Source organism: Scleropages formosus, chromosome 6, assembly GCF_900964775.1.
Source record: "Scleropages formosus chromosome 6, fSclFor1.1, whole genome shotgun sequence".
In the NCBI taxonomy this organism is placed as follows: Eukaryota; Metazoa; Chordata; class Actinopteri; order Osteoglossiformes; family Osteoglossidae; genus Scleropages; species Scleropages formosus.
In genome coordinates, this window is record NC_041811.1 from 369481 (window position 1) to 397286 (window position 27806).

A 27806-nucleotide genomic window follows, 5' to 3' on the forward strand; every position below is an offset into this window, starting at 1 on the left:
CCCTGAGGCACAGATGGTGTCTCTATTTTTTGCCACAGCTCCTAACTCTGATGTTTCACTTCTGCAAACAGGTGCTAACGCTCAAGAAAAGGCAAAGTGGTTCCATGCAGGTGCCAGGAAGACAGAGGATGGAGTGATTGTTTTCACTAATGGCAAACCTTTTCTTCCTAGGAGTGCTTTCCCCGGAGTGGCAAAGATTGTACACAGCCTGGATCACACTTCTCGTGACACCATGGTGGCTTCTGTCTCCCAGTATTGGGAGGCTCCAGGGTTTTCCACCTACGCATCGGCTTTCTGTCAGAAGTGTTTGGTTTGTTCGAAATACAATATTAGAAAGGGGTTGTCCGTGTCTCAATTGCACACACCCTGCCCAGAAGGTCCTTTTGATCACTTGCAAATGGATTTCACTGAACTCACACCGTCACGGCATTTCAAGTACTGTTTGGTCATTGTCAACCTCTTTTCCAGATGGGTGGAGGCATTCCCAGTTCAGAAGGCTTCAGCGCGCACTGTTGCCGAGTGCCTGCTAAAAGAGATAATATTCTGGTGGGGCGTCCCAGCCAGAATTACAAGTGACAACAGGACACATTTTGTAAACTCAGTGATACATCAGTTGTCTGAGTGGCTGGGATGTGACCTTAAGCACTACTGTTCGTACCACCCTCAGAGTGGAGGTGTTGTGGAAAGAGCTAATCAGACACCGAAGGTCAAACTTGCGAAAGTGTGCGAGGAAATGGCTTTAGCGTGGCCTGACGCGCTACCCCTTGTTCTGACAGCTATGAGAGAAAAATGCACAGACAGTTAGGTCTGTCCCCTTTAGAAATTCTGACAGGAAGACCAATGCTGGCCCCAGTTCCAGGTGGGAGGGTTTCTTGGAAACTGTGGATGGTAATCTGCTCTCGTATCTTTAAGGTCTTCGACGGATTTTGAAGGAGGTGCATCTGCAGGTGCGACAAGACCAGCAGACACCGGACCAGGACGATACGCTGAAGCTATTCCCAGGCAATTGGGTTCTCATCCGTGACCTGAGGAGGAAGCACTGGAACCAGCCCCGGTGGAGGGGCCCTCACCAAATTCTCCTGTCGACACCGCATGCTGTGAAAGTGGAAGGCATCGACTCGTGGACTCACATTACCTACTGCCACAAAGTAGCTGCTCCTTTGTAAGCTCAACAGCAACATGACTGACCCGAAAACACCTTGGCACCCTTTTCAAAGGTCAGGACTATGTGGACTGAGAGGGACTCTGTGTTTCTTTTTGTTTTTGTGATTGTTTTGGCTATTGTTTTTCTGTCTGAGAGACCTATTGCGATGGGGGAAGCTAAATTGACTGAAACTTCTGTTGTTCATCGTTGGAGGTCTGTGGAACACTTGCATGAGAAAGGCCTACATGGCATTAACATGTTTTTAGAACTGGGTTCCAGGTATGCTGAGGTTGCTAATGAGTCCAGGTGTTGGGTGTGCTCCCACATCCCGCACTCCGTTTCAGCTGGACTCCCACTAAACCCTGTTCCTTGGCCCTTAACAGAAGTTTTTCTGTGGTGGGACTCTTACTTCACTAAGCTTTTGTCTGGTATTTCTAGCAAGCCATTACAGGAAGCAGCCGGTTACAGCTTTTTGGGCCATAAATTTGATGACCTGTCTTTTCTTAGGAATTCCACCAAGCAAAACGGTCCCTATTGGAGGGTCCCATACATCACCCTAACAACTACAGTAACAGGTTCACTCTGCTTCTCGAGACATTACACAGACGTGAAATTAGAGCGGTTTTGAAGGCAGCTGGGAAACAACCAAAGGAAAGCTAGGAGTTGATGATCTTAGAGATGAAGGTGGAGAGCTGCGGGGAAATGTTCTGTAGGAATGATGATGGGATCGGATCAAGTGAGCAGGTTGTGGCTCTGCGCGATATCAGGAGGTCAGAAATTTCAGATTCGGAGAATGGCTTGAATTTGGAGAGGATAGCTTCGCAGGGAGATCCAGCGCGAACTGGGCAGGTTGATGATGAGAACTTGTCAGTGATTGCTTTGACTTTATTTCTGAAAAACAAAGCAAAATTGTCAGCAGTGAGAGAAGAGGGAGGAAGAGGTGGTGGGGGACAGAGAAGGGATGAGAAGGTGGCAAGGAGCCTGTGTGGTTTTTTACATGCAGACTGTATTTTGTTGTGGAAGAAGGACGTTTTAGCTGAGGAGACCGCAGATTGAAAAGCAGCTAAGAGTGACTGGTATAGGCATCCAGGTCTGATGGAGTTTTGGATTTATGCCATCTTCGCTCTGCAGCCCGCAGTTTGGTCCTGTTAGCACGTAACATATCAGACAGCCATGGGGTAGCAATGGGGTGTGCTGGTCTAGAAGACAGAAGACAGAGAGAGTCAAGGGAGGAAGACAGGGCAGAGAGGAAAATATTAGTGGCATCATCTGTAGACAGATCTGAGAATTGCGTAGCAGAGGGGAAAGCAGACAGAGTAGCAGAGGCAAAGAAGGAATGTGAGAGAGATTTTAAATTGCAGCGACAGGTGACAACAGGTGCAGAAAGAGGCGAGGAGTTAGGGGTGAGGCAGGGTTGAAAGGAAAAGAAGAAGTGGTCAGAGACATGTAACGGAGTGACAGAGAGGACAGGACAGCCACAGTTGCGGGGAAATACAAGGTCAAGACAGTTGCCCACTTTGTGAGTAGGAGAGGATTGAGATCGAAGAGAGATCGAAGGACTGCAGGAGCAACAGAAGGCCGCTTGCATGAATGTCATTGGCATGCAGGTTGAAGTCACCCAGGAGAATCAATGGAGTGTCAACAAGATGTTGAGGTCATCCAAGAAGCAGCCAAGAGAGCCAGGAGAGTGATAAAGAACCACCCCAACAAGAGTGATTGAGGCAGTGATAGAAACAGCATGCCATTCAAATGAGAACAGATCATGCAAGTGAAGAGGAAGAATAGAGTATTTCCACTGGGGAGAGATGAGCAGGACTGTGCCTCCATCTCTGCCAGAGGAATGAAGGGTGTGAGAGAAGGAGTAGTTTGTAGAGAGGGCTGCAGGTGTGGCTGAGTTGTCTGGGGTGATCCAGGTTTCAGTTAGGGCCAGAAGGTCCAGTGAGAGACGGGAGGCGTAGGCTGGTATGAAGTCAGCCTTTCTCACAACAGACTGGCAGTTCCAGAGTCCCATGGAGAAAGAATAGCAAGATGGAAGGTTAGACAGGTAAGGATGGACCAGGTTCCTGTAGCAGCGAGAGCACCCAGGTCTCCGGTGGTGGCGAAATGACACGGCTCGCTTACTGCAGAAGACTTTGATGGTCAACATGTTGGACACATGATGCCTTGTGGGCAACTGTACCGGTGGCCCTCCTCGGTGGAATGACTCCCACAGGTAAACTCCCTTGTCTTTGCAGCAAGAGGCTACTGCAACTGCTGCCACTATAGATCACCAGCCGCTATTAAAACCAGGCTAAATGCCTACCAGCTGAGATTCCTAATCGAAACCGAAACCACTCCAACAATGGTGACAAAACAAACAACCAGACACAATTAATCAATCCATGGAGTCACGCCCACACCCCGTTACGGGACACAGAAATGTTCTGGAGAATGTGCGCCCTAACAAACCACTAAATACTATTTAACAAACAAATCAATTACAGTGCCACACACCACTACACAGACACATAACCGATTATGTCTATCAATCCGCACAGCTACACAACACGAATGCGTGATGGGAAAAACCGGTAGCAAAACAACTGCACTTACCTGAGACACCATGAACAGCAGCGACATACCTCCAACGCAAAATATAATGCACAATGTAATGCATAAAATATTGATACATTTGTAGGCCATTACATTTGATCACTGCAGCTATAGGAAGCCAATGCAGAGAAACAAGTAGAGGAGATATTTGCAAAGGCTTCGGCAAGTCAAACACAACTTGGACAGCAGTGTTCTGTATCAGCTGTACAGCTGTTGCAGGAAGGCCAGACAGAAGAGAGTTGCAGTAGTCCGGACGGGATGTCACCATGGCTTGGACAAGTAGTTGAGCAGTCTGTTGTGAGGCAAGGATGGTGTAACATGCCGAGGTGGCCCAGGAAGAGGGTGGAGACAGGGGCAAAGCAGCCAGAGCTGGGGCTAATTATGTTCCCTATTTCTTCCCCAGCAGTAGGGAGAAGTGATGGAGGAGGAGAGCGAATCCCATCAGACAAGCATGAACACACCGGTGTCTGGACTGACCCAAGGCTCCCAGCCCCCCGACCCACCCGAAGCCCCATCCTACCTGTTCCCTGGCCCCCCTTTTCCATCCCCTTCCTTCTCCCTGCACTGAGACTAAATAAAACTCCTCACAGACGGGCACCGCATCTGTTGTTTCCTGCCTCGTCTCTTCCAGACGGATGCTGCGGATGTTATGCAGGATGTATCTTGAGGGAAGTGTCGAAGTGGACAGGAGCGGGAATAAGGGGAGAATACTGAGATTTAAGAACAGAGCATGGTGCAATGAGAGAGCAGGGTCCAAGGAGGTTCCACAGTCTGTCATTCAGCAAGTTACTCCTCTTATAGCCTGCTGCTGATGGTCGTTAGCAGGTGCAGGGGAGGAGTGCACTGCCGGGGACGTGACAGTAGCCCCGTACAGGCAGCGGCTGCGGCCCTGTGCCAGCATGGAGGACAAGCACATCAGTTAATGCAAAATATACCTTAAACTTTATCATGTCTAAAGACACACAGAGAGAGAACTCAACATTCCAAAATGTTTATTTCAGTAATGACAGTAGTCTATACCACAGCCCAGTGCCTAGGTACCAATACTGTATATATACAGTACATCAGTAAACTTCCTGGTATCGTTCACATTTTTATGAAATTGATATTACATGTGTGGTTTGATCAACTCATAGGAAATATATTTAGATTTAAAATAAGCTATATTTCATAGAAATCGGTTTAGAATTGCTCAAGATAAAAGACTTTCTAGGAGAGAGGTTGAATGCATCGAAACCCTTGCGCTTGTCATTACAAGCGTGAATCGTTTTTTCCAATATGAGGGACCACGTTGCTGTTGTGGCGCATATGTTATTATTGTGTTGGGGCCTATAAAAATGGGCGGAGCCTGGAGGTGATTGGTCCAAATGGAGGAATGACACCGGACTGTTGATAACGGACAGGGATGGCAACCAATGGTAAACAACAGACCGGTACAGGAAGTAAAAATATGCAAACACACACACACAAAATGGTACAACGTTACAAGTGCCAAACACACTATATGTACACACATAATAAATTGTATGCACTACCAATCACACACACAGAATGCATTGTATGTACAATTAAACACACAAACAATGTTTTGTGCAACATACAGACACACACAGGCTATATTGTACCCACTACTAGACACACACAAACACACATTCACACAGACACACGCTGTGCTCTACACACTACACTATTCACATTATTTATACATTTACAATGTTAAGTTACAATTACAGTGGAGTAATTTTTACTGCATCAGTTCAAGACATTACATTAATCAACATAATTGTGGGTTTGTGTATGTGTGTCTGTGTACCTGTGCATGTGTGTGGGTTTATGCCTCTGTGTGTGTGTGTGTGTGTGTGTGTGTGTGTGCGTGTGTGTGTGTGTTTTCCTATCCCATCTCACACAGGGACACTGAGGAACCTGGACCTGAAACCCAAAATGCAGGATGAAGGGGCTCAGTGAATGTGGAGGTGAACCTGTACAGGAGGGTCAGTTCACCAGAGGAGATGCTGTAGAAGGACAGAGTGCCGGACACACAGTCCACATACACTCCTACTCTGCGGGAGCGGGGTACAGCTATGGCAGTGTCTATGTTATTGTGACTAACACAGTAAAACTTATCAGAGCAGAACAGGCTCCAGGACCTGTTATTGTATCCAAGCCCACAGACAACACTGTCTCCTTTCCTCCTGATTCCTTTATAAGTCACTCCTATTACAGCACCATTTCCAGTCCACTGAACCTCCCAATAACAGCGACCAGACACACTCTCTACACACACAACTTGTGTATAACAGTCAAATCTGTCTGGATGATCAGGATGTTTCTGTTCTTCTTCACTCCATGTCACTTTCCTGTTGTCCTCAGACAGATATAGGTGTGTGTTTGCTGTGTTGGGGTCCAGTGTGAGCTGGTAGGAGTCTACAGAGGAAACACAGTTAAAACATGGTAAAAACTGTGTTAAATGTCCAGATTAAACACAAATTCCATCATATCTTGTTAATGTAACTGTGTGAAACTGTATTACTGGCATCTGCATCACACAAACTGACATGATTTTTTTTTTCTTCTTATTCTTCAAGTTAATTATGATGGTGACATATCCCTTTTGGGACACTTCCATATTTCACTAACTGCAGTTTATTATTTGGTTGGAACTCAGGACAGTAAATATCTCTCTGAAATTCCACCTGACCTTGTGTGATCACTCAGTCACTGGGTTACAGATGAACTTTTGTTTTCTCTGAGCTCAACGTTACTTTGGAGAAAAGTGTCTTATGAATGAATAAATGTAAATGAAACAATGTTACAGTTTATTGTTTCTGTAGTGAACTTTCAATTCTCACTATTAACTTAGTGTTACTACATGTATGTAAATGTAAGGCAGCGCTGCACACTGATAGACAGTACAATTTCAACACTTTACATTTTCAGACAGTTACATTACATAACCTGACAAGAATTTACAAAAGTTACTGTATGCTCAGTGTACAGAATTATTACCTTAAATTTACCCATTTTATACTAAAAACAGACAAAAGTAAACAAACTGCATTCACAGCAGATTTACTTTCGCAAATTTAAAATGAAACATGGAACTCTTTTTTACAGTAATTGTACAACCCCTGGGGACAATACACTGGTACAACCTAAATACACACCACAGGGCTACACTTCACTAGGACACTCTAACAGAAGGAGGTACAACCAGCTCTGGTCATGGGGTCACAACACTGGAAAAGTTCTCAGACTGACCACTATGGGTCCTCCCAGGACACCGACAGTCAGAAACACACCTGTGCGCAATCAACTCACCAAATCAGTATATGAAAGAGTCTGTTTACAGCTATGCACCATCACACCCTCACCCATGTCAGTCTGCATTAATCCACGGTCCAACAACTTCCACAACTGGGTTCATGTTCTCAGTCACCATATGAACATGACACGATATGCCATCCTTGCCCTTCGGATTACAAACCACAACTCTTCAGACAACAACTAAGACTCTTATTGTCACTTCCCTGAAACTCAGCCTGTCTTTCGGACCTTTGACCTGCACTTCAGAACCACATCATCCTCCTGTACTTCAGACTTCCCCCAAAGTTCTGGATCCTTCCTCTTGTACTCACACACAGCTGTGTTTCCCTGGTGCACCTCTACTCTTTGTTACTAGAATTGTGTTCCGATAAATAACTCAGGGAAAAAATATGACAGTAATAAGTTTACATTTAATGTTTACTGTTAAATTCAACATATAGGCATTGGAGTGCACCATTTTTTTTGACGATTATTGATCGGATTATTAAACTTTCATGCTCACATCCTCACAGCAAGCAGACGCACCCGTGGCTGACCAGGGAGACAACGCATAAAAGGACGATACCAAGTCGACCAAATTGCGGAACCTCATGGAGCCCCCTGCACATCTCCGCCTGTGCTGCCCTGCAATCTCTCCCGTGTTCCTGGTCCCTGTTCCTGTGCCCTTCTGTGTACGGTTTCCTGGTGTTCTGACCTTTGGCTTTGTTCTGCGTATTACAGTTTTGGATTATCCTTCCTGTTCTGACGATTACTCATCGGTGACCCCTGGTTGTTCTTTGACTTCCCTATTTCGCCTGCCCCTTATCGGACCCCATTGCATAATAAACAGTGCACCCGCACTTGGGTCCGTCGCCTCCTTGGAGGCACGACAAAAAGATTTCCTTTATACTTTTCCATCGATTCTGGTTATTTAGCTCTATATTGACTTTCTCTCCTGTCGTTATTTCCATGACATTGCTCATAATTCATTTCTATATCCTTTTCATGTGTGTCTCTGATATGTCCTGCTGTACAAGTTTCTGGAACAGTATGTTTTTTGTATGTTTGGAAGGTGTGTGTGTCTTGTACAAGGTCATAAGGCAGGCTGAGAAATACAAAAAGACACAGGACAGATGTGCAAGTGTGTCCATACTTGATGGAGAACATCTGGTGAGAACTGTGATAAACCAGCTGTTTAAGCTTTTTGTGCCTTGTTTTTGAAAACTTAAAACAACCTCAAACTGAAAAAAAGATTAATCCCAACACAGGGAAACATTAGATACATCTCACAGTAAAATACATTAGAAAAAATAATCCTGAAATGAAGAAAAGGGTAAATAACACACACACACACACACACACACATGTTTTCTGAACTGCTTGTCCCATACGGGGTCGTGGGGAACCAGAGCCTTCCCAGCAACACAGGGTGTAAGGCCGGAGGGGGAGGGGACACACCCAGAACGGGACGCCAGTCCGCCGCAAGGCACCCCAAGCGGGACTCGAACCCCAGACCCACCAGAAAGCAGGACCCGGTCCAACCCACTGCGCCACTGCACCCCCTTATGGTAAATAACATAAAACTCATAAATGTATATAACAACTATGTGTGTGTGATCTGTAGAGCAGAACACAGTGTGTTTGCTGGATGGGAAATACAGCCCAACAGCTGCTGCTCATCAGCAACAGAATGTTATATGTGTACAGAATAAACATCAGAGTGAACAAGTGGTATGGATCTGATCTCATTCAGAATACACTCCTGACATGTTCTGATATCAGTGACACAGCAGTGATGACGAACACACCAGTCACACACAGACAGGAGGAAGAGTCACACACACAATCATCATGATCTGAAGCCAACTCTTCAGTACAAATACACTTACATTTGAGGAGTCCTGGTCTGATCCTATACTGTCCACCATGGTCCACACTGTAGGAGAAGCAGAAGGACACACAGTGACTGAGAGACACACAGCCTGTCTATGAAGTGTGTGTGGAAACTCAGAGCCTTGTGACAGTAGGAGAGCAACTGACAAAATTAGCACTTTACTGTTCTCACACTGACACACGGACTCATTCATTTAGTGGAACAACTTCTATACACATGTATAAGGGTTAGTGGTAACAACACACAAACAGCACTTACTGCAGTGTCTCCAGTTTACAGTGTGGATCTTCCAGTAGATCAGAGAGCAGCTTCACTCTTGAGTCTCCTGGGTGATTGTAGCTCAGATCCAGTTCCCTCAGGTGTGAGCAGGGGTTCAAATGCAGAGCTGAAGCCAGAGAAGTACAGCCTCTCTCTGTGACACAACAGCCAGAGAGTCTGTAGAGAGGAGTTTGATGTAAGAACTGAGGCCAGAGCTTAACTGCATTTCTCTGAGTTCACACAGCTTCAACCTTAAAGACTGAATTACAGAAGCAGTTTACAGTGTTGTTCTGGTAGTTCTGACCTCAGAGTGTCCAGTTTGCACTTTTGGTTCCCTAGTCCATTAGAGAGTAGTTCTACTCCTGAGTCCTGCAGGTCATTGTCACTCAGGTCTAACACTCTCAGATTTGAGTTTGAACTCAGAACTGATGCCAAAACTTCACAGCATCTTCCAGTGAAAGAACATCTGTTTAGCCTAGAATGGAAACTATGATGAATGAGTCATAAGTCATGAATGACAGTCCAGTTTACAGTGTTGTTCCCCAGTAGTACTGACTTTAGTGTGTCCAGTTTACACTTTTGGTTCCCCAGTCCGTAACAGAGCAGTTGCACTCCTGAGTCCTGCAGGTCATTGTCACTCAGGCCTAACACTCTCAGGTTCAAGTCTGAACTCAGAACTGAGGCCAAATCTTCACAGCCTCTTTCCGTGAGAGAACATCTGTTCAGTCTGGAAAGGAAAATATGATGAATGAGTCCTCAGTCATCAATGATAGTCCAGTTTACGGTGTTGTTTCCCAGTAGTACTAACCTCAGCGTGTCCAGTTTACACTGTTTGTTTCCCAGTCCATTTGAGAGCAGTTCCACTCCTGAGTCTCGTAGATCACTGTCACTCAGGTCTAACACCCTCAGGTTCGAGTCTGAACTAAGAACTGAGGTCAAAACTCCATAGCATCCTTCAGTGAGAGAACATCTGTTCAGTCTGGAAAGGAAAATATTATGAATGATATCAGTCATCAATGATAGTCCAGGTTACAGTATATATTCCCCAGTAGTACTGACCTTAGTGTGTCCAGTTTACACCGTTTGTTGCCTAGTCCAGCAGAGAGCAGTTCCACTCCTGAATCCCGCAGATCATTGTCACTCAGGTCTAATTCCCTCAGGTTCGAGTCTGAATTCAGAATTGAGGCCAAAACTTCAAAGCATCTTTCAGTGAGAGAACATCTGTTCAGCCTGGAAAGGTACAAATGATGAGTGAGTCAGCAGTCAGCAATGATAGTCCAGTTTACAGTGTTGTTCCCCAGGAGTACTGACCTCAGTATCTCCAGTTTACACTGTTGGTTCCCCAGTCCAGCAGAGAGGATCTTCACTCCTGAGTCCTGCAGGTCATTGTGATTCAGGTCTAACTCCCTCAGGTTTGAGTCTGAACTCAGAATTGAGGCCAAACTTTTACAGCATCTTTCAGTGAGAGAACATCTGTTCAGCCTGGAAAGGAAAATATGATGAATGAGTCATCAGTCATCAATGACAGTCCAGTTTACCATGTTGTTCCCCAGAAGTACTGACCTCAGTATCTCCAGTTTACACTGTTGGTTCCCCAATCCAGCAGAGAGGATCTTCACTCCTGAGTCCTGCAGGTCATTGTCACTCAGGTCTAACACTCTCAGGTTCGAGTCAGAACTTAGAATGGAGGCCAAACCTTCACAGCATCTTTCAGTAAGAGAACATCTGTTCACCCTGGAAAGGAAAATATGATGAATGAATCATCAGATTACAGAACAAGCTTAGTTTGTGACAGAGTGATGATGAATGTCCTTGAGTCCAGAAGAAAAGAACAGAAAATGCGCTACAACATTATACAGTATATTCCTGACATATAGTGATAACCATTAAAAATTAACAGAGTAAGACTTGTGCCTATTTGATAGCTTAAATATGAAGTATACCTGTCTGACTGTTCACTAAAAGTCCCACAGCAGGATATATCTAACCATACATATGACTGTTCTGTACTGATCTCCACCTGGATGGACACACATAACCTGAAACCGAACTTTGCTAAATCAGATGTGTTATTCCTTCCCTCCTGCTCTGCCTCTGCTGTTGTCTCTAACTGCTTCTCTACCAGTCAATTAACCACTTTATACTTAGTGAAAATAATAACACAGCTATAATGTTTCACTCCATTGATTGAAATATGTCCTGACATTTTTACTTTTTCATTACAATTATTGAGAATGATTTTGAACACAGATTTTTTTGCACAGTTACCATATAATTAGTTCCCAACTGTATCATTATTAATGTACAGTATTTTGTGAAATGTGTCCCGGTACCCATGTTCCACCTGTTCTGGTCATATAAGAATGTGTGGGTGTAATTTTCCAATTTTAGTTGGAAATAACTTATTTCAACCCATGTGCAATTTCACCAGTGAAATGAGACTGATGGACAACTTAACTACCTGGTTAGAAGCATTGGGGGGGGTTGAGAGAAGAACTGGGGAAAAGAGCTGAAGGAAGTTATTTTCCTAACAAGTGTCATGGAGACCAGAGGACACAGGGGAGGCTGGACCAAAGTGCAGGATTGTTTATTTAGAACCAAGGGATTAGACATGTTTTCGCTGTTGGGGATGGGCGAAGTGTCGGTTGATCAGGAAATAGGACAGAGGCAAGGATCAGAAGACATGGTTGGGAGACAAGGGGGGTGGTCATTTTCCTAAGAGATGTAGAGTGGGACTGGGGAACAATGAGGAATAGGACTTGGGAAAAAGCAAGGCGAGGTAAGTCAGAGAGCAGAAGTGGGACGGTTGTCTTAATGAGATTCCGCAACTGAGAAGAGGCTGAGGGGTGTATTTATACCAGAGTGCTTTGATTAACACCAGGTGCTTAATCAGAGAGAGGTGCTGTTGGTTGTGGTGTGGGCATGGTTGTGGCAGTGCCTCCCCCACTCACGGGAATCTGGAATCTGGAATGGGGGGGGGACTGGGATGGGGATGGTCCCTATGAAAGTTGGCGATGAGGGATTGATTGAGGATGTCATGCACCGGCAATCAGCTATGTTTCTCCAGGCCATACTCCTCCCAGTCCACAAGGTAGTAGAAGCCCCCATACTGATGCTTGGAGTCCAGAAGGGTGCGGATGGCACAGTCAGTGCCACCTCAATGGATGGGTGTGTTTGGTCTCCTCGGGACTCCTTGAGAAGCAAGGTCCTTTAGGGTCAAAGCAGGGAGACACAGAAAGTGCGGCATATACATGTACAAGTGTGGAGGCAACTGTAATCAGCAAGTCACTGGAGTGATGCGTCGGACGACCTTGTAGGGTCCAATGTAATGGGGGCTGATTTTTTTGGAGGGCAGCTTGAGGCCAATGTCCCGAGTGGGCAGCCACACTCATTGGCTGGAAGAGCAGGGTGCGGCAATGTGGGTCGGTCTGTTGTTTGTAGCAGTGGACATTCTGGCACAGGTGTTCCTGAACCATACACCAAACCTCCTCTCTGCTCTGGAATTAGTAATCAATGGCAGGGACATCAGAGAAACTGAGGTGCCATGGGAACAGAGGAGGTTGATACTCAAGGAGACAATGGAATGGGGAGAGACCTGTGGAGGAGTGCAGCAGAGAGTTATGGGCATACTCAGCCCATGACAAGAACCGTGTCCGCTGGTCCTGGCCACGGTAGCTCTGGAGGAAGTGGCTGAGGTCTTGATTCAGCTCTTCAACTTGTCCGTAATCCTAAGGGTGGTACTCGGAGACAGAGACACCGAGTTTCTGCCAGAATGCCTTCCACACCCTGGACACAAACTGCGGCCCACAGTCAGACACGATATCCTCCAGCAATCCAAAGTGCTGAATACATTCTGAAAGAACTGTTTGGCTGTGGCTAGAACAGTGGGAAGTCGGGGCAATTGGATTAGTCAACAGGCCTTGGAAAACCTATCTAAGACCACCAGGATCATGGCGTTATCGGCAGAGGGAGGTAAGTCTGTCGGGAAATCCACTGCCACGTGGGACCAGGGCTGGGATGGCACTTGCAGTGGCTCCAACAACTCTGTAGGCCTTTGATTACGGGTTTTAGCCTTTACACAAACCTCGCATGCCTCCACAAACTCTTGTATGTCCTCATGAAGGGAAGACCACCAATACCCCTTTTCAAGCAGGGAGAGAGTCCGTTGACTCCCAGGGTGGTCGGCTGCTGGGGTGTCGTGTACCTAGTGGAGCAGCTGGGAGCACATCCTTGCTGGGACATACTCCTTACCCTCGAGGGTGTCTGCTGGAACTGGGTCCTCCACTTAGTCTCTCTGGAGATTCTGCATGAACTGCCACCACACAGGACTGCCCCTACTCCCACAGTGGAGGCATCCATCTCAACAACAAAAGGCAGAAAAGGATCAAGGAACCTAAGTACCAGGGCGGATGTGAACCACTGTTGGAGTTCCTGGAATGCCTCCAGGGCCTCTGGCTGCCAGGTGTTTAAACTGTGCTGACTGAAGAAGAAAATACACACACACACACACACACACACACACACACACACACACACACACACACACACACACACACACACAGTCTGAAACCGCTTGTCCCAAGTGGGGTCACGGCAAACTGGAGCCTAACCCGGCAACACAGGGCACAAGGCTGGAGGGGGTGGAGACACACTCGGAACAGGGTTCCAGTCCATCACAAGGCACCCCATGTAGGACTCAAACCCCAGACCCACCAGAGAACAGGACCCAGCCAAACACACTGCGCCACCATGCCCCTCCAAAGAAGAAAATATGAAGGAATACTTTTTTCTATAATGTACTACTGTTTCAATATCATTGTCTTCTATTGTAAGCATGATCAGCATTCTCTTTAAACACACACATAACAGGACTTACAGAGCAGTTCTGGAGACCTGGATCACTGGCAGCATCCTCTGAAGACCTTTGTCATTTAAGGCACAGTTTCTCAGGTCCAACTCTTCCAATTCCTCTGCTGACATCATTAACACAAATGCCAGAGCTGACCAATCTGTGGGATTCATGTTTTTTTCTGCAAGACGACCTGCGTTCAGATAATTTTGGACTTCCTTCACCAGAGAATTGTCATTCAGTTCATTCAGACAGTGGAAGAGATAAATGGTCTTCTCTGGGGAAAGATTCTCATTGATTTTCTTATATATGTAATGTACTATTTTTTCATTGTTATGGAGTGTTCTTCCTGCCTGAGTCAGTAGTCCATTTAAAAGATCTTGATTGTATTCCATTGAAAGGCCAAGAAGGAAGCGGAGGTAGAGGTCCAAATGTCCATTCTTGCTCTCTAAAGCCTGATCTACTGTTCTCTTCAGCAGGTTGGAATCACTATTTGAGAGAAACTGATGCAAAGCAGCAAGATACTCCTGAACACTCAGATGTACAAAGCAGTAAACCTTCCCCTCATACAATCCAAACTCCTGTCTGAACACTTCTGTACACACTCCAGAGTACACTGAAGCTTCACTGACATCAATGCCAAACTCTCTCATGTCTTCCTCATAAAATATGAGATTTTCTTTTTCAAGGTTCCTGAAAGCCAGCTTCCCCAGTTTCAGAACAAATTCTTTATCTAATTCTAAAGATTTAAGATGCTGTGTTTCTTGTTGTTTCAGATACTTCAGATTCTTTAAACTGGTCTGAAAGATGAGGAAGTGTGTGTACATTTCAGTCAGTGTCTTGGGAATTTCTTCACTGTGTTCCTCAACAAAGAGCCTCTCAAGAACAGTAGCTGAAATCCAGCAGAAGACAGGAATATGACACATGATGTAGAGACTCCTTGATGACTTCACATGTGTGATGATCCTGTTGACTAGGTCCTGATCACTGAACCTCTTCCTGAAGTACTCCTCCTTCTGAGCACCACTGAACCCTCGTATCTCTGTTACCCGATGGACACGCTCAGGAGGGATCTGACTGGTGGCTGCTGGACGGGAAGTTATCCAGATGAGAGCAGAATGAAATAGATTCCCCTTAATGAGACTGGTCAACAACACATCCAGGGAGGTTGTCTTTGTTACATCAGACCAGACCTCATTATTCTTGAAATCTAGAGGAAGGTGACACTCATCCAGACCATCAAAGACAAACAAGACTTTTGAATTTAAATGCTGAGTGAGTTCAAATTCCTTGAATTCTGGGAGAAAGTAATGAACCAGTTGTGTCAGACTGAATTGTTTATTCTTCAGTAAATTAAGATCTCGGAAAGCAAGAGAAAATATTAAATTAATCTCTTGATTTTCTTTTCCTTCTGCCCAATCAAGAATAAATTTCTGCACAGACACTGTTTTCCCAATGCCTGCAATCCCCTGTGTCAGCACAGTTCTTATATGTGTTACTTCTCCAGGTAAGGGTGTAAAAATATCCATGCATTTGATTTTAGTTTCTTGTACAGCTGGTTTGTTGAGTGCTCTCTCAATGTGTCTTACTTCATGCTCATTACTGATCCCACCAGTACTACTTTCAGTTATGTAGAGCTCTGTGTAAATATCATTCAGAGGGGTTCGGTTTCCATGCTTAGCTGTTCCTTCAAATATACACTCAAACAATTTCTTCAGATGGGATTTCAGTTTCTGTTGACTCGTTAGCAGAAAATCTGCAAAAACAAATAAGAGGGCAGTTTAATCTAAAAATTTAGGATTACATGTTGAAAAGCAGATGCTTTTTTCTCATATTACCCATTTGATTAACAACATCATCCACATGCACAATCTGAGTCGCTTGCCCCATATGGGGTCATGGGAAGCCAGAGCCTAACCTGGTAATACAGAGCACAGGGCTGGAGGGGGAGGGGACACACCCAGGACAGGAGGCCAGTCTATTGCAAGGCACCCCAAGTGGGACTTGAACCCCAGACCTACCAAAGAGCAGGACCTGGTCCAACCCGCTATGCCACCGTACTCCCCACCACATCCTCCTTTGTAAAGAATTAAGGTATTTAGGGTTTCAGAGCTGTAGAAAACATATGAAAAGTGTGACCAGACCTGTGATCTGTCAGACTGTATTCTCATCCACCTCCAGAATGTAAATTTATGTATTTAGGAGATGCCTTTCTCCAAAGCATCATACAAAAACTATGTACTAATGAACTGACACCTTTATTTGAGGAGATTTACAATGTTAAACTACAGTAAACAACTTACAATCATTTACGCTTTTATACATCAGAGCAATACAACACACACACACTGCAGACAATCTAGGCTCTCCAGCTCAATTACGACACCTATCTTTGGACTGTGGGATGAAACATGGGGAGAACATGCAATCTCCAGACAGACTAAGCATTGATGAAATTCAAAAGAGTCTCACAAATATATTTTCCCCATTTATCCAATACGAACAAACAGCAGATTCACAAGTCTCTTTAACAGTTACCCATCATCATAAACTCAGTCCCATTAGTACAATATGATCAATATAACACATCTATAACCTCTAGACGTAAACCCATGATAGGCACAGCAGGGATACCTAAATGAATAAGATCTATGTCCTGGAGGAACAGAACCTCCAGATGGAAAACAGCTCTCGTCATCTTGATGACATCAGCTCCATACTGTCATGTCCACGTCCACAACTCAAACGACAACATCTGACTCTGCTCCAGCACGTGATTAATCGCTCACCCTTTAAAAGACCCTCCTCAGCTCCCATACCTTTGCAGAATCTCGTCAGAGACAACTGCCCTTCCTTGTGACTCCTCGCTCATACGCATCTCCAGTTCTCAGTTCGTGTTCTCCGGTTGTTGACCCTTCGCTTTGTTTCTCAACCACGTCCAAGGATCTTTGTTCTGACCCTAATCGCCGATCGACCGACTGTCCACCTGTCCCTGACATCGGGAACTTGCCTGATCCTTTGAATCCAGACGAACGATCCTGCACTTGGGTCCTTCCGTCTCGGTTCACCGTGACACATGTACACTTCATGGAAGGACTAATGTCCCTCTTCACTGAGGACAACATGCATCCTGTCTCCATCCTGTCCTGTTTATGGTCAAACTATTGAGTAACTATGAACTCTAACCTGCTTTCATATCACACTGCTGGTGTTGCATTACCATAGATACCTTCATGCAGCAACAGATGACACATGAGCATCATTATTCGTTATCTTTTCCACTATATGTTTGTATTTTTTTATCTTATTTGAGATAAAAAAGGTTTCTTGAACAGCTTTACTCTATTATACCAACAAATATACTTGTACACCTTTCCAGATTTGAGATAAACTACAACACACACTGGCTGAAGCTGTTCATCCCAAACAGGGTCGCAGCAAACCAGAGCCTAACCCAGCAACACAGGGCATAAGGGTGGAGGGGAGGGGAGGGGACACAACCAGGATGGGACACCAGTCCATCGCAGGACATCCCAAACGGGACTCAAACCCTAGAGCTGCCAGATAGGAGGACCCAGACAAACCTGCTATGCCACCCTTGATAAACTACAAATTAAAGCATATTTCTATCAAATTCCCTGTGTTTTAGGGCACATTTGAATACTGGAGAAACTTTTCAACCCACCTTGAAGAACTGATGCATCACTCTTCATGGATACACAGCTGGGTACAGGTGACACTGATCTCTCCTGTTGGACACTGTGGACAGAAACGTGAAGAGCCTCTTTCCACCATTATACCCCAAACTTCAGATATAATGTACAGTTAGCTTGCTAACTGTAAAGGTAATATTTACAAGGGAAGCAAACTGTCACCTTTAAAAATGCAAGAGGACTGAGGATTATCATGTGCTAAAAGACGTATTAACTGGAACCCCCTCCAGCCTTACGCCCTGAGTTGCCGGGTTAGGCTCCGGTTCCCCGCGACCCCGTATGGGACAAGCGGTTCAGAAAATGTGTGTGTGTGTGTGTGTGTGTGTGTGTGTGTGTGTATAGAATCTTGTAGGTCTGGTTACTTGTCTCAGCATACACTTCTTTTTCCTGAAGAAATTTGGTTTAAAAGAACATTTACCTTTGTCCTGTAGAAAACTGTTCATCCTTAAACTTCATAGGTTGCATCATTGATGCATCACTCTTCATGGACACACAGCTGGGTACAGGTGACACTGATCTGTCCTCTTGGACACTGTGGACAGAAACGTGAAAAGACCCTACAGTTAGAGATCACTGTTTAGCTGATCACTGATCTGAAATCAGTATGTCTCTGTGTGTGTTTAGCTACTGTATACTTATTGATGAACCATCTCTCACTCTGTCCCTCCTGGGATGGGAGCCATATCATTATAACCCTAATTATATATGTTGTAGGGGGTGCGGTGGCGCATTGGGTTGGACTGCAGTCCTGCTCTCCGGTGGGTCTGGGGTTCGAGTCCCGCTTGGAGTGCCTTCAAACGGACTGGCGTCCCGTCCTGGCAGTGTCCCCTCACCCTCTGGCCTTACGCCCTGTGTTGCTAGGTAGGCTCCGGTTCCCCGCAACCCCGTATGGGACAAGCGATTCTGAAAGTGTGTGTGTGTGTGTGTGTGTGTGTGTGTATATATGTTGTTATGCAAAATGTTGTTAATTAATTCTCACGAGGGTAGAAATATCATAATATAAAATTATAAATCAAGTTTTTCAACCCTAATAATGTCAGGATATTTCATTTTTTTCTTTCTAAATATAATCTTAGCATTGATAGAAATAAATCATTCATTGAACAAATTATTCAGTTTAATACTTGGTTCTTTTTACGTGTTTACACAGACAGAATGAAAAGTGCAGTTAAGTTTTTAAACTAAATGCAGTGGTGGACTTGTCTATTAAAGCAGTAGTGTCAGTGTGGTGCTGGATATTAGAGATTTATACACATTCAGGCTCGTATTCAAACTAACACAAATCATAAATGCAATTTTAAAATTTGCATTTGACTTTATTTTTCCTAAAAGATATATGATGAGTGATGAGCGACAATACTGGCACCTCTCTCACTTTTTAAAACCTTTTACTGTGGCAGGGACCCCCTTCTTACAGTCCCCAAATGGACTGGTTTCTGAAGCCCTTCGCTTCATCTCAGGAGTTCTTGACAGGAACTGATCAGGTGTATCAAGGGTCTTTGTGGAGAGCAGGAAAACAAAAAAAAAAACATCTTTTTGTAAATATGGTTGACAGTGTAATACATCACTGTGACTGAATAACTCCAAAAAAGTAAGATTATATTGATCCACAGTTATCCATACACCCCATGTAATACTTTATATGCATGTTAAACCCTGCAATGTGGACTGTCCCTCATCTGTAAAACTGTAAGTACTGTAACCGCTTTAGCAGGAGTTTGAGGAAGAAATTGGGATTATTGTAAATAGCTGAATTGTGGGAGAAATGGAATTACGTGCTCAACAGCTGAGAGGATTCACAGGGAATACAAGGGGTGACTGTTTGAAAGTGGAAGAGGAAAGTCTGAGGGGCGCTAAACAGGCTGGGAAGGCTAGCTTGACATGCAGGTCCTTGAGGAGAAAGAGTCCTTGGATAGAGGGCATTTTTCCTTGTGTGCGTGTTTCTGCCGCCCCTCCGCCTCCATCACATGGCGCTTGGCGAAAGCCTGTGGACTCCAGGTGCTGCCACAACTGCTGAAGATACTTGGGACTCGGTTCTTCTCTCACCTCGGGCTCCGGCGGGCTGCCAAAAGCTAAGTCCACCGGTGTTCTCAGCTCACACCCAAACATGAACAGGGCGGGGATGCACCCAGTGGACTCCTAGACAGCAGAGTGGCATGCCTATTGGACCAGGGGCAGGTGTCTGTCCAAGTCGCGCTGGTGTTGGGAAGTGAGAACAGAGAGTTGCGTGGTGAGCGAAACACTCCACCAGATGATCGCTCTGCAGGTGGAGAGGTGCGGTGCGCATCTTCCACACCCCCAGCCGATCACACACCTCTTTCACGACCTACCCTGGTCACTGTAGAGCTTCTCTGGTGCCCCGAAACAGTAGAACATCTCTTCCACTAACCGGTGGTCCAGTACCGCGTACGCCTCGGGCCACTTAGTGAAGTAATCCATTACCATGAGCACATAGCAGTTTCCCTGCTCAGTGAGGGAGAAAAGTCTTAGTACATCTACGTCCATGCGCTCCATTGGGGTGCCCCACTGAAGATGTTGCAAGGGGACGTGTGACCGATCGCTGGGGTCCTTGCATGCTGTGCAGGTGTCTCAGCAGTGCACAATTAACTCCACATCGTGACGGCAATCCACCCAGTGGAACTAGTGGCACAGCCAATGCAGCGTATTCGCCATGACGAAATGCCTGACACCGACTGTCCATGTACTCGTCGCAACATGTCTTCTCAGAGGCTACGGAAGACGAGGAGCTGCCACAGGATTTGGCTGCGCACTGGTCTTTCCCATCACCGATGCAACAGCCCTCCTCATAAGGAGGGGTTGTCCCACTGCGAGCAGTATGACTTGACAGTGGGTCCATGCAGGGTTACGGCATTCCAAGGTGGATACAACCCCGACTGTAGGAAACTGCACACCACTGTCAGTTCTGGGTCAGCTTCCAATGCAGTCTAGCACATCGTCAATGCGCGGCAGGGGATAGGAGTCTTGCTTGGTCACAGCATTCAGGCAACAATAATCTATGCAAAACCTCCAGGTGCTGTCTATTTTCTGCACCAGGACTGCCGGTGCTGACCAGGGGCTGCTGGGGGGTACGATGATGCCTGCTGCTGCCATCTTCTTAACTTTCTCCTCTGCAATCTGCCTTTTTGCCAGTGGCAGACAATGTGGTCTCAGACAGATGGGGGCAGTGTTACCCATCTTGCCCATCTTGATGTGGTGCTGCACCACATCTGTCCTGGTACAGTCTTCATCCCTGGCTGTGAAAATGCCCACAAAATCATTTTGAAGCTCTCTTAACTGCTTTAGCTGGCCCTAACTCTGCCCCGCTGTGCTGCCACAGCACCCGCACCATTTTGTGAGTTGCTGTCAAGGGCTACGGGGTGCGTCCCATGCTGGCAGAGACCCCGCTGCGTTATCCCGCCCCATCTCACTGCATGCCTGGACTTCTCCCTCCACCAGCCATGCTCTCCTCCCCTCGCTAACTGGGGAAGAGAGCCTGTGCCTTGAGGGTTTTCTGCCGCCACCGTGAGGGCTGATAGTCTCACCTGCAAACTGGATTGATCGTCTGCTCAGATCCAGTAGCGCCCCTGACTTAGTTAAGAGGTCCATCCCCACAATGCACAGATCCTGGATCTCTACGAGCCAGAACTTGTGCTCCAGCTACACGGTGTCCATGGCCACGCGCAAGCATTTTCTTCCCCACATCGCCATGGTCTCTCCCGTGGCCATGCATAGGTTTGCCAACACCTCAGTCCATCCTTTGGGAAGACAGCATGTGGATCCGGGCAGCATCCCAGTGCATACAATGGAGATCGTAGACCCCCTGTCCAGGATAGCTTTGCAGGGTATGTCCTCTATGAGGCAGGGCAGATGGAGGCAGTGGAGAGTCCCCAGACGACCCACTGGGAAAGACAGTACGCCATGAGGGGAAGCATGGTCACAGGATGAAACCCTCCTCACAGCATCATTCCTCTGACGTTTCTCTGAGATGAGGAGGGGGCAGACTCCCTGCAGTGACATGCCTGGTGACCTCGCTTTCAACAACACCAGCAGACAATAGGCAACCGTTGGCGTGGGGGTAGTGCCTCAACTTGGCGTGAAACCTCCTCCTCTGCCTCGTCATCAGTGAAATCCTACAAGGGTGTCACAAAAATGCGTGGGCTAATTAGCATCTCTCAGGTTGGCTTCCACGCATTCTGCTTCGTGTGTTGCCATGTCCAGGCTAGCTGGGGAGGCAAGTCTGACGTGTTGGTGCAGGCGCTTCGAGGCCAATGCCCGGAAGAATGCCTGTAGTGCCAAGTCTTCTTGGATGACTGCAGGGTATTGCAGGTACGCCCGCTGTACCAGGAGTTGGATGTCCACAGCCAGTGCTCCTAGAGCTTCCTCTTTGTTGTACCACCTAGCTGTGAGCTGTCTGCAGTAATGATCTGCTGTTTCTTGCTGGCTGAAATGACATTTCAAGGCTGTTGTGAGCGCAGTTCATGATGTTGGTCTGCTCTCACGTCCAGCAGGACAGTCAGCACTTTCCCTTCTAAGGCGAGCCCCAGCTGTGCTGCTGTAGTCTCCACGTCCCAGTCGTTGTGCTGTGCTGCTAGCAGGAGCTGTGCCTTGTAGGTCTCCTACGGCTGCGCTCCTGAATACCACAGCAGATGGAGCGCATTTCACTGCAGTGCTCCCCCCAAAGCTGGTGTCCTGGGTGGTAGTTGGGGCATGCTGGTTTTTTCCACATGCCATCGCAAGGAAAGCCGCTTGTTGGCGGTGCCCACAGCTGCTCCAAGGCAGTCAGCAGTTCTGTGGTCCTCTGCTGCAGGTTTTTCATCGCCGGCACTCGTTCCCTTCTGTGATGTATTCTCTGGGTCTACTTGTACGAGCTCTGCTCCATGTCACTTCTGACAGCAATGTAGCGTCCCCCCATGGAGTTACTGGAAACAAGCTCAGGAGTGTGAGAAAAAGGAACAGGCTCTTTATTAACTGTGCACATATCTTTGACAGCAGTCTTAACAAAGATGCTACAGACAGTACGAGATCTCCAAATGCTGGAGGGTCCTCTCTGCATCACTCCCAGCCCCTCACTGTGCCTGTCATGCCCATGCCGCTGAGTTAGTGCAGAACACCTGGGGCGTGGCACAGATAGCTGCATAAAAGGCAGCATCAGACAAGGCGCGGAAACAAAACCTTGTTCAGCCTTGTTACTGCAATCTCCTTGCGATCATTCATCCCTTTCCTGATCCCTTAGTCCTCTCCCAGTCCTGTTACCTTGCTCCTTGAACCTCTGTGTCTCCTTTGGATCATCGACCTCTCGCCTGTATACCGACCTGTGATGAATTCTCTTGGATTTCCCATAATAAAGCCCTCATTCTGCTCCGCACTTGGGTCCGCCACTTCCTTCCGGGTCTGAACCATGACAGCGCCAATGGTTCAGGGGCTACCCCTAGAACTCCCCAGAATTCCCCTCATGACGAACTGTGCATGAACAATAAAACAACCAATAAAAACGGAACACCAAAGTATGTACAGAAACAGACATTATTCACAACTATTTGCACGGAGCAATTTCAGCTCCCCTCATTGCCGTTACAGTATTACAGTTTTTCTCAACCTATGTGACACATTGCTCCAAGCTCCAGTCACTGCTCTCAAAACAATTAACACTGCCATCTGAATACTTCGTAATTGTCCTAAACAGATTGTAAGTTCTTGTCTGTCTCATACTAATTACAAATGACATGCATACTTTTTCTGAAAACAACCTTGGCGGAGTCTAACACCCACACTAAACTGGCTTGACTTAATGCCGAGTATGCGGACACAGCTTTCGCTCCGTATGTACAAGGACCAAATGGCCCGCAGTAGTGCCCCCGGTACCCCATACTCCTGAAGCACCTCCCACAGAATTTCCCGGGGAACACGGTTATAGTATAGGCCTTCTCCAAGTCCACAAAACACATGTAGACTGGATTAGTGAACTCCCATGCCCCTTCAATTATCTGTGAGAGGGTAAAAAGCTGGTCCACTGTTCCACAGCCAGGGTGGAATCCGCATTGTTCCTTTTCAATCTGACGTTCAACTATCGGCCGGATCCTCCTCTCCAGCACCCCGGCATAGACTTTCCCAGGGAGGCTGAGAAGTGTGATGCCCCGATAGTTAGCACACACTCTCCGGTCCCCGTTCTTAAAAATAGGGACCACCACCCCAGTTTGCCAATCCAAAGGCACTGTCCCCGAGGTCCATGCAACATTGCAGAGGCGTGTCAACCATGACAGCCCTGCAACATCCAGGACCTTAAGCATTTCCGGGCAGATCTCATCCACCCCTGGTGCTTTGCCACTGTAGAGCTTACCAACTACCTCTGTGACTTCCACCACGGAAATGGACTCTGACAGCCCGAAAGCCTCTGGCCCTGACTCCTGTAAGGGAGGCATATCACTCGGGTTTAAGAGTTCTTCAGAGTGCTCCTTCCACCTCCTGACATTGTCCTCATCAGAGGTCAGAGTTTCTCCACTCCTGCTGAACACAGCCTGAGTGAAACTCCTCCGACCCCTTCTGAGCTGCCGGATGGTTCTCCAGAACCTCTTTGAAGCTGACCGCTAGTCATTTTCCATGGCCTCTCCTCCCATGCCTGGGTTTTTGCTTCTGCAACCGCAGCCACTGCTGTCTTTTTTGTCTGCCGGTACCTGTCTGCTGAGTCAGGAGTCCCCAGGGCCAACCAGGCCCTAAAGGCCTCCTTCTTTAGCTTGACGGCTTCCCTCACCACCGGTGTCCACCAGCAGGTTCTCGGGTTGCCGCCCTGGCTGGCACCAACAAGCTTCTGGCCACAGCTGTGCCTGGTTGCTTCCACAATGGAGGTTTTGAACACGGTCCATTCAGACTCCATGTCCCCTACCTCCACCAGGATATGGGGGAAGCTCTCCCGGAGGTGTGAGTTAAAATCATTCCGGACAAGGTCCTCTGACAGTCATTCCCAGCACACCCTCATTAAACGTCTGGGCTTACTGGGTCTCTCCATCAGTTTTCCCCACCACCTGATCCAACTCACCACCAGATGGTGATCAGTTGACAGCTCAGCACCTCTCTTCACCCGAGTGTCCAAAACATGTGGCCTCAAGTCTGAAGAAATGACTACAAAGTTGATCATTGACCTTTGGCCCAAGGAGCTCTGGTACCAAGTACATTTATGAGCATCCTTGTGTTCAAACATGGTGTTTGTTATGGACAAAGCATGACTAGCACAGAAGTCCAATAACATTTCACCATTCGGGTTCAGATCGGGCAGGCCGTTCTTCCCAGTCACCTCCTGCCAGATTTCCCAGTCATTGCCAACGTGAGCGTTGAAGTCTCCCAGCAGGACAGTGCAGTCTGTAGGTGGGGCCCTGTCCAGAACCCCTCCCACCTTCTCCAAGAAGGCCGAATACTCTGAACTGCTGTTTGGTGCATAAGCACACACAACAGTCAAAGTTTTCCTCTCTGCGACCCTAAGTCACATTGAGGCGACCCTCTCGTCCACCGGGGCAAACTCCAACTGTATGGCAGCCAGCCCGATGCCTCTCACCTCGTGCAACCCCTGAGTAGGAGAGGGACCACCCCTTATCGAGGAGTTTGGTTCCAGAGCCAACACTGTGAGTAGAGGTGAGCCCAACTATATCTAGTTGGTATTTCTCAGCCTCCGGCACCAGTTCTGGCTCCTTCCCCCAAGTGAGGTGACATTCCACGTACCAAGAGCCAGTTTTCGTCGCGAGGGGCCGTGACGCCATGCGCCACCCCGCCCCCTCCCGCCGCCAGGTATACATAGCACCGGACCCCCATGCTGGACCTTGCAGGTGGTGGGCCCACATGGCCCCCCCACGATGCCTTTTCGGGCTGAGCCTGGCCGGGCTATGTGCGCTGCCCAGCCACCAGGCGCTCGCCTAGGAACACTACCCCCAGGCCTGGCTCCAAGGGTAGGTCCCGGTGACCCTATTCCGGGCAGGGTAAACGTTTTTCTGTTTCCCTTTTTCATGAAGGTTTTGGATTGTGTTAGTCTGGATCTTCACTCCAGACCTGTTCGCCTTGGGAGACCCTACCAGGAGCATAAGGCTCCCGAGGACATACCCCTGGAGATCCCTAGATCACGCAAGCCCTTCCACCACGCCAAGGCCCCAATCCAGGAAGGGGCAACATCACCATGTCTGCTGCAATTTCAACTATTGGTGTTGTGGCACAAAATGCTGTCTTGGGGCTATACAATACTGAAAGGTTGCAAAATTTTTTAAACTCCCTTAATGAAATCATCTTCCCACAGGCTGACCAGAAGCAAATGGTGTCAAATTTTGTAGTTGTTTGGGACATTGTGCCATTCCACCATTCGGCGTTGGTGCGGGAGTGGTTTGAGCATCACCCACATTTCAAGATGGTGTTCCTTCCACTATATTCTCCTTTCCTGAATCCAATTGAGGAGTTCTTCTCCTTTTGGAGATGGAAAGTGTATGATCGCAACCCTTACAGCCAAGTAAGTCTTCTTCAAGCAATGGAAGAGGCTTGTGGAGATGTTGATGCAGAAGCTTGTTAAGCATGGATTCAGCATTCATGGCATTTTTTTTCCCACGATGCATGGCTCGCAAGAATATATGCTGTGATGTAGATGAAATTCTCTGGCCAGATGTGAATGAGAGGCGTGATCAGTGAAGTTCAGTGATTGCAGAGCATATATTTTTTTTTCTTTCAGAAAACTCATTGTTATACAACAGAACTCCTCAATAGAGAACTTCACGATAAAGGCGTATTTGCATTAATGTATTTGTGTGTGAGCATCAAACTACATTATACAATCAACAGAGCACATACTTGTACTCTTGATGTTAGTACTTATTTTTAGTAAGTGCCTTAGTAGAATAAAAGGCAGTACTTCATTATGCAGTGGAATTGAACTGTTTGGTCAAGATAAGAGTGTGTTTAGTGGGCAGTGTTAATTGTTTTGAGAGCAATTGCATTCATTTGGAGAAATGTGTCAAAACGACCGAGAAAAACTGTATATAGATAGATCATATCAGGGAAAACGTGTTGATCAAGTGCACTACAGCAAAACTGGGATTGAAACCGACAACCTTAAGATCACAGAGTCCAGTTCCTCCCAGAGCACAAAACCTCGAGCTCACATCAATACACAGTATTTAACAAATGAGTCTGCATGCATAAATCTACAGGATATAGACAAAAAAAGAGAAAGGAAAAAAGGATAATGATCCGTAACACTAATACACGGTGTAAAAAGGTGAACAGAACAAATAGGAATTCAACAATAATCTGATCTATTTTTCACAATTATATTTATTTAATTTTTATTTTTATACTCGCAATTACTAACGGAAACATTGAGGAGGTAAAAGTTTCACGCTGAAGAAATCATACTGACAATCTGTGTTCGTTATTTTCGGCCCGACACTAATAAATAAGCTATAATAATACACATTAAAATCATGCCTTATTCTGGATTTAAAATTATTCTTACCTTAACTGAAAGTACGACACGTCTTACGAACCTCCCCCTATTTCTGAAATACTTCAGCAAATCTCGTTACAATGAATGACGTATTAAAGTAGAAATTACCCGGATAATACTCGTAAAGCTAAATATATTTACCAACAGGTCACGTGAGTATTTATTATATTTCAGTATTACACACGTTGTTGCGTGTCTACCCAACACATTTTTGGTAGAAAACAACGCAGTGTGTCCGGATATTTTCGGTTTCATTTTCTACTCCGTTCCGATTGGACTGAAAATGAGCTCCGCCTACTTGAACTCCTGTGAACTGGAGCAGAACATATAACACACACATTTCTCTGTAAAATTAATTATGCGTGTGTATGAACGCGTACACAACGATCGCACTGTTTTTATTTCTCCTCCATATATATAATGTTGTTTTATTTATTCCGTTATCACGCTGATTTAATTTTCTACAATGATTTCTCTACTGTACATTTAATTTTTTTTTAAACTCCCAGTATATAAAAGTACCCCAGTGTTTTTTCTTGTAGTGTTCTCAGTCTACGGGGATGCGGTGGGGCAGTGGCGCA

At 46.4% G+C, this 27806-nt stretch overlaps 1 protein-coding gene across 4 annotated transcripts; it reads right to left on the reverse strand.

Moving 5' to 3' along the window:
* Positions 1-5592: 5592 nt before the first annotated feature.
* On the reverse strand, positions 5593-27467 carry LOC108927870 (NACHT, LRR and PYD domains-containing protein 3-like). 4 transcript variants are annotated; one of them, XM_029253230.1, is made up of 15 exons: positions 27235-27467; positions 19800-19949; positions 19129-19250; positions 18172-18285; positions 17726-17799; positions 14068-15796; positions 10755-10925; positions 10503-10673; positions 10251-10421; positions 10000-10170; positions 9748-9918; positions 9496-9666; positions 9192-9368; positions 8929-8975; positions 5593-6160 (listed from the first exon to the last, which is right to left on the reverse strand). In XM_029253230.1, exons 2-15 carry the CDS (start codon positions 19860-19862, stop codon positions 5628-5630), a joined length of 3885 nt encoding a protein of 1294 aa, XP_029109063.1. In that variant the 5' UTR covers positions 19863-19949; positions 27235-27467; the 3' UTR covers positions 5593-5627. The 4 variants fall into 4 exon arrangements, with proteins under 4 accessions (XP_029109063.1, XP_029109064.1, XP_018596990.2 ...); XM_029253231.1 differs by lacking the exon at positions 19800-19949; XM_018741474.2 differs by lacking the exon at positions 27235-27467 and having other exon boundaries at positions 19800-20220.
* Between the last annotated feature and the right edge of the window lie 339 nt (positions 27468-27806).

Coding starts and splice junctions, on each gene's coding strand:
- LOC108927870 (XM_029253230.1), bottom strand. CDS start 19,862: ATGTTTGGGTGTGAGCTGAGAACACCGGTGGACTTAGCTTTTGGCAGC. Junction 10,674..10,754: donor TGTAAACTGGAGATACTGAG/GTCAGTACTTCT, acceptor TTTCCTTTCCAG/GCTGAACAGATGTTCTCTCA. Junction 9,369..9,495: donor TGCAAACTGGACACTCTGAG/GTCAGAACTACC, acceptor TCCTCTCTACAG/ACTCTCTGGCTGTTGTGTCA.